Source organism: Sorghum bicolor, chromosome 9 (genome assembly GCF_000003195.3).
Source record: "Sorghum bicolor cultivar BTx623 chromosome 9, Sorghum_bicolor_NCBIv3, whole genome shotgun sequence".
Taxonomy (NCBI): Eukaryota; Viridiplantae; Streptophyta; class Magnoliopsida; order Poales; family Poaceae; genus Sorghum; species Sorghum bicolor.
This window is the reverse complement of record NC_012878.2, coordinates 47,468,593-47,475,736: the sequence shown is the minus strand read 5'-3', so window position 1 is coordinate 47,475,736 and position 7,144 is coordinate 47,468,593. Positions and strand designations below refer to the sequence as shown.

The 7,144-nt window shown below is 49.2% G+C and overlaps 1 protein-coding gene and 1 pseudogene across 1 annotated transcript; both read right to left on the bottom strand.

Annotated features, from left to right (window-relative positions):
- LOC8076832 lies at nucleotides 2,594–4,085 on the bottom strand (annotated as a pseudogene).
- On the bottom strand, nucleotides 5,947–6,875 carry LOC8077953. The gene is made up of 2 exons (XM_002439677.2): nucleotides 6,510–6,875; nucleotides 5,947–6,393 (listed from the first exon to the last, which is right to left on the bottom strand). The coding sequence occupies exons 1-2, from the start codon at nucleotides 6,873–6,875 to the stop codon at nucleotides 6,085–6,087; spliced, it is 675 nt and encodes a 224-aa protein (XP_002439722.1). The 3' UTR covers nucleotides 5,947–6,084.

The following is a 7,144-nucleotide window of genomic DNA, read 5'->3' as shown; positions in this document are numbered from 1 at the left end:
GTTGAGGTATACTCCACCTGCAACCTTGGAGCCTCCAACTGCTCCCTTCTTCCTCAAGCAGAAGAGATACCGGAAAAGATCGAAGTGCGGCTCTATGCCAACATAGGCCTCGCACAGGTGGATGAAGGTGGAAATAAGGAGAATTGAGTTCGGGTGCAGATTGCAAATCCCGATCTCATAGTACAAAAGAAGACCTTGAAGAAAAGGATGAACAGGAACACCAAAGCCTCTCTTAACGAAATCTTCAAAAACGACGATCTCACCGGCGCGAGGGTCGGGGTAGCTCTCCCCCTCCGGTGCCCTCCAGCCGCCGAGCTCTGCGCCGTGCAGAAGCCCCATATCGACGAGGTCACCAAGAGATTTTGTGGTGCTGCGAGACTTCTTCCACTCCTTGGCCATCAGTTCGGCCCTCTTCCTGGAGTCGCTCTTCGCCATTAGAGGTGCGAATGTGGGTTGGAGTTAGGAAGATGCAGGAGATTGGAGAAGATGAGAGCGGAAGGTTTGAAGGCAATGGCAGGCGAAGCGGTACAGGCGGACCTATTAGGCCCTTATAAACCCGCAACTCCACCTCTCCCACTTCCTGTATTCTCGGGAAGTGGGCAGGCCATGCGGCGGACGCGGCGTTTCGGTTTACAATGATTATAGACAATTAATGCGGCGGAGTTTTCGTACCAATTGATGGTTTCCTTTTCTCAAACCATGCAAAGAGCGGTTGTACAGTTGCCAGGCGCAACTTTTCATGCATCCGTCTGACATATCGTCAGGAGACCTCGTCACGTCAACTTTAACTGGAAAGATCTTTTCAAAAGTAAGAAGACACATACGCCAGCGAGTCAACAATCCGGGGACTGCACCGACCACCGAGCACTCGACGCTCGGGGACTGGTCGCTTAGTCTATCAGCTCGGAACTTCAAGGACTGCACCGACCACCGAGCACTCGACGCTCGGGGACTGGTCGCCCAGTCTATCAGCTCGGAACTTCAAGGACTGCACCGATCACCGAGCACTCGACGCTCGGGGACTGGTCGCTCAGTCTATCAGCTCAAAGCTTTAAAGCATGCACCGACCACTGAGCACTCGACGCTCGGGGACTGGTCGTACAGTATAGCAACATATAATTCCAAGAAGCACACTAAGTGCTTGGGGACTGGTCGATTGGTCTTTTCAATTGCAGGCGAGCATGACATGCTCGGGGACTGGTAAATTCACTTTAGACCTTGCTACAAGGCTCATAATTCGCCTTCCAGCAAGCTCGGGGACTACATCGGTACGATGCATCTAGCGATGCATCTCAGTCTCAAAACTACTTTGGGGAATTTTCTTTTGACCCTGGCACCACGTGCCTACGTCACCTACCACCAGGCTCGGGGACTAAGTGGGCACACTTCACCTAGCGGTGAATGTGCTTGCTTTTTTGATGCTTTTACCTTTCAAAAAGGTAAAGTGGGCACACTTCACCAGGAAAGAAATTTTTTTTAAGAGCACCATGCATTCTTCGAACAACCTGCTTCTTCGATGTCAATGTTGATCAACTGTCTTTCGAGTTGGTCGAGGAACCGTTGCAACTGTTTGGGCGATCTTCCCACTTATTGAAGACGCCAAGCCTCGCTGATCGAAGGAGCTCAAGACGGTGTGTTGCATCACAATACATGGTGCTCGGGGACTAGCTGTGGGGGTATAAACCCCTGTACCCTTACGGCTAGACTTCAGCCAGGAAGCTTGGCCCACTACGAGACGAGTTCAAGGCTTGATCCGACAGCTCGGAGTTTTGCGCAAGGAAACAAGACGTGGAGATCAAGCAGGATTCTAGTCGGTTAGAATAGGAATTGATATCGAATTATCCATGGCAATTGTAACCGACTAGGATTAGTTTCTAGATCTGTAACCCTGCCCTCCAGACTATATAAAGAGGGGCAAGGGACCCCCCTAGGACAGATTATCTCTCAACACAATCCAATACAACCAGACGCAGGACGTAGGTATTACGCCAACTCGGCGGCCGAACCTGGATAAAAAGCTTGTCCGTGTCTTGCGTCACCATCGAGTTCGTAGTTTGCGCACCGTCTACCGATAAACTACTACCGTGGGTATACCCCAAGGTAGACTGCCGACCAGCTTTCGTCGACAATTTGCAAGTCTTGTGTCCTCCTCTTCCCCCAAAGAAAAACCACAAACTCTAGAAATATCCTCTAAAGAACAAGAGGGAATAGAAATAGAAGAAGAGCTTGAATCATTACCTTTGTTAGCTGTTTTCCTGGAAATAGCTTTCTCCATGACAGGTCTGTCCTTGTCTTTGACTCTTGTGTTGTGCCTAGTATATTGGGTCTCCATTCTTGCTTGTTCCACTTTTTGAACTTTCCCTGTCTTCTCAGTCATTGTTGACTGTGCCTTCTGTGTTATGCCGATAGCTTTTGACTGACTCCCTCTAATCCCATCATTGTAATCTGCCACACTCTTGGGTTGAACTTCTCCACACACATCTTCCTCTTCAACAGAGATCTCTAACTCTTCATTCCTTTCAATTGAGCTATCTTCTACCTCCTCTGGCTGCCTTTGGCGAGCTAACATCTCAAACCTGCTACCTTTTATGTTCTATTTGTCCAGCTCATCATGTGTCAAGGATTGAACTTCCTTTCCTTTCCCTATTGGTAGAGATCCTACATGAGGTTTAACCTGCTCAACTATTCCAGATAAAATCTCTATCTTATCTTGACCTTCCTTTGGATTCAGTTGAGTTGCCATATTTTGCATTTCCTTGACCACATCATACTGTTGGACACAATGAGCCTTGCTAGCTGACATCAACTTCTGATTAAGAGCAGACAGATTTGTCTGTTTGCCTTGGGAGCTCAAGGTACCAGCATTAGTTGGAGCACTAGTATTAGGTGGTAAAGGTTTACCAGTTTCCAACCATCCATGACTTTCCTATGATTCAGGATCTTCCTCATCAGTAACATCTCCATCATTGTCATCAAAATCATCATCATCAGGCTTCTCTGGAGGAAACTGTGTGAGCTTATCTGAATAATACCAGGAGATTCTCCTTCCTTTCTTGTTAATGAACACCTCTGAGGTTCCTCCAATCTGATGTGGGCTTTTGCAGGATACTTTCACCCACACCGACCTCCATTGGAGAGATGGTAGGTGCACTTCCTCTGGATCTCCCACTAGCCTTGCTATCTCCATAACTGCAAATTCTGTTCTTGCATTGTCAGGTATGCCAACAACTCTAACCCATACTGACTCAAGCACTTGAAACACATCAGGTTCCAAATTTGTTTCCTCTGCCACTGCTAGGATATCTGCTGTAATAAATTTGATTTTCCCTAGCCTTGTGAGAAGATTCATAACAGCTTTAGATGGAATATTGAATAAGAATTCACTTCCTGAAACTCTCTTGACATCCCAATCACATTCTGAGTCCACCAAATACTGCAACTCAGTTTTAATTCTTTGTTTAGTGCCTCTACCCTCAAGAACCAAAAATCAGAGCTCTAATTTGAGTATCAATCACAGCCCGCCCCTCATTCTTTGACTCAGGTACATCTAGAGCATAAAAAATCTGCCCAGGCATTCCATAGCTACATAACCTCAAACCCTTATTGGATTTCATCAAAGGGCATTGTGCTGACTTATGGCCAACATCTCTACAGCTATAACAGAATGGAGGTCTAGTGCACATAGAGTTGTGATGTCCATAGTCGTTACAATTGAAGCACTTCATCTGATGTCCTGAGAACTGACCTGAGCTAGAGCCCCACTGCTGCTGCGGGGGCACATTTCTCTTACAATCTTCAATCCTGTGCCTCAGATCTTCTTCAGTCATCCGCCTCACATCCCGCTCATCTTGAGCTTCTCCTATTCTCTTCCGCCCTTGGAAACTTCTCTGATCTGAATCTCTAAAGTTCTGGCGATTTGGGCGTGAGTCTCTCTCTAGACGACCTTGAGGATCGCGACGACCTTGGACTATCTCTCTACCTTCACGGCGCTCCTGGAACTCATCACGCCTACCCCAAGACCTGTCAAAATCCCTAGGTCGATCGCCATCCTTGCCATCTCGCCCCTGCAGGATCTTCCTCTCCATGGTGGCTTTCACTACCTCTACAAAAGACCGCCTGTCAGTAGAAGAAGGTTGTACTCTACGAAGAAATTTTGCCTGAGCTCCAAATTTTCGGATCTCACTTGCCCTCGCTTGGAATTGCTCTGCTTTTGGGTCCCAAACCCTAGCGGCGGCTACCCAGCTCCATCTGCTAGTCAGCTCTTGCGTGTTAGAACTCTTGGCCGGTGGGATATAGGAATGGGAAAAAAGGTCCTCGATTGACGGCCCATTTACCGGCCCATTCAGCTTAGATCCAGCCCACTTCCCAATTCCCCTCTCCCTCTGATCTGTTACTGCACCAGCATTGTCCCCTTGTTTCTGCACTCCATCAGAATCAGAGAGCGACCCTGCTTTCACTAGGGAGGTCTCAGAACACTCAGGATCCGTTCAGGTGAACGAATGCACGCATCCTGTCCCTAATCATTACACAACCATGAAAACCTGAGGGGTAAATTACTCACAGAAATCGAATTACCATCAGGCGCAACCACTGGTGGAAGCTTCATGTGGTTCATCCTCTTTACCCTGGTAAGAGAATCTGGCTGAGAATGCTTGGGGAGTCCAAATGCCACCGTAGCAATCTTATGGGAAGAACTCATTTGTGGAAAATGATCAGCACTCGCCCAATCCTGCAAATTCATCTCTAGGATCTCTGAATCTTCCGTCTGAGAAACGGATTCATGACCTCTAAACGAAGTTCAGCATTCCTGCGAAACTGAGATCGAATTTGCTGGCGAATTGACCCCCACTTTTCATGCTCTGAATTTTGAGAAGATAGCGCAAAAGGAGGAAACGCAAGAGTCAGCCGACGATTCCCCATCACCTAGGTCAATCGCATCTCCTCCATCGAGCTCAGGAAAAAAACTTCGACAGGAACGCGACAAAACAACCAGAACTCGAAATCTAACCCCAAACAGTGAGCCAGAAGGGGGCGGAGAGGAAAATACCACGGTGAATCGATGCAGTGTCTTCGCGCGAATCGAATCTCCTACTTTTCGCCGGAGATAGACCGCGGGATCGGCGGCAAGGTTCGTCGGAGAAGCGCAGTCACCGTCGTCGCCAGACCCTTCCAGACATGTCGCCTCCCTCCGTGTTCACCTTCTCCTTTTGAGTCCAGTTAGTCTATACTTAAACAATAATTATCACAAACAAACGAAAGTGCTACAGTGTCGTGAATTTTTTTTGCTGAGGAACTAAACGCGGCCTAATTTAGTATGGAATTCTGTAGTTTGACTTCTTGTTCCAATAGATTTCCCGTCCGCGGTGCATTATGGCCTGCTGCTTTGTGCGATAGAAAACATGTTTTTCTTTTTCAGTTGTACTTTCGCTGCCCGTTTGATTGAGCTTATCAGTTGAATTTGAATCTGTCAGTTATTCTGAAGTATTTTTTTCTTATAATAAATCTAAGCTTATCAGTCGAATCTGTTAGTCATTCACAAGTATTGTCATCTAACAACAAATCAGCCAAACGCTGGCCTTGTTACACGGTAACCATGATTCATGAATGAAAGGCCGAACTCAAACCAAGGCCTAGATCTAAAAATTTTTTGATTTGGTTGTGGTAGCACTTTTGTTTGTATTTGACTATTATTATTCAAACATAGATTAATTAGGCTCAAAAAATTCGTCTCACAAATTACTAGCAAATTATGCAAGCAGTTTCTTTTTTTAACTACATTTAATATTCCATACAAGATTCGATATGATTGAAAAATTTTAAAAAGTTTTTGGATTTTAGACCTTGTTTAGTTCAAAAAAATTCAAGATTTTCCATCACATCGAATCTTGCGACACATGCATGCAATATTAAATATAGACGAAAATAAAAGCTAATTATACAGTTTAACTGTAATTTACGAGACAAATCTTTTGAGCCTCGAGAGAGAAGATGTATGCGCATGATCAGATTTGTTGAAGCAACACAAAATCAGAGGCACCCAAGGCCAGCCTCAGAACCATGCACATCAAACCGCTTGCTGCTTGTCTACTTCGTGGACCCAAATTTCCGGTGAAATCCGGGCGGCGCGTTTGCGGGTACGCCGCCTTCGGCTGCCGGCACGGCGCGGATCTCCTGAGCCACCATTTCCTCGTTGACGTTCCCGAGCAGCTTGGTCACGCCGTCCAGGAACTCAAGAAGCTCCGGGTCTTGCACCGGCGAGGACTGCACGCAGCAAATCCTCTCAACGCCGACCTCCTCCCTGCTCCCGGCGCGCGGTCCCTCCGACCACCGCACCATGAAACGGCACGCGCACCGCTCCTTGCCGTCGACGGTCTCGTGAGCCGCTGCCAAGACCTGCATGCATCATCGGCGTTCACGGTCAACAACAAACACCAAACAACACATAAAAAATAACCAGCATTCATTCGTGGTGCGTATTTGTGCAAGGATGGAATGAAAAAGGGACGTACGGACTCGAGGACGGCGTCGTAGAACTTGAGGTCGCCGCCGTCGAGCGCGCAGGAGACGCAGAGCAGCGCGCCGGCTCGGAGGTCGCGGCACTGGGTGTCTTCCAGCGGTGTGGACCGCACACGGAACCTGGCGCGGAGCGCGGCCACGTCCCGCGCGGAGGCGGCGACGGCGAGCGCTGCGGGGTCGTACCACTCGTCCAGCTCCTCGAGGAACCCCTCGTACATGACCCGCAGCGCGCCGCACTGCACAGTCACGCGCGCGTCGTACCACGCGCCGTCCACCGGAGCACGGAACTCCAGGAGAGACGGCGGGCGCCGCCGTGGCTCAGGCGCGGGTGCCTTCCGCTTTCGCGGCGTCGGTGCCATTGCAACCGGCCGGTGCGTGGCCGCGGGAGCCCTGCTGCCGCCGTGCACTAGCTACGGATCGAAATCTGCGAGAGGACAGAGCGAGCGGGGAGGCCGACGGCGCGCGCGTCGTGAAGGCCGTGGCCGGCGGAAGGAGCCGAGCGGCGGCGCAGGAAGAGACGAGGCCGGCGGCAGCTAGCTGCACACGGAAACACGACCTGCAACGGCGCAGAGCAAATCTGCTCGGTGGTGTCTGGGTTGACGGATGGTTCTGGGAGAGCGACGCGGTT

Coding starts and splice junctions, on each gene's coding strand:
- LOC8077953 (XM_002439677.2), bottom strand. CDS start 6,875: ATGGCACCGACGCCGCGAAAGCGGAAGGCACCCGCGCCTGAGCCACGG. Junction 6,394..6,509: donor ACGACGCCGTCCTCGAGTCC/GTACGTCCCTTT, acceptor TGATGCATGCAG/GTCTTGGCAGCGGCTCACGA.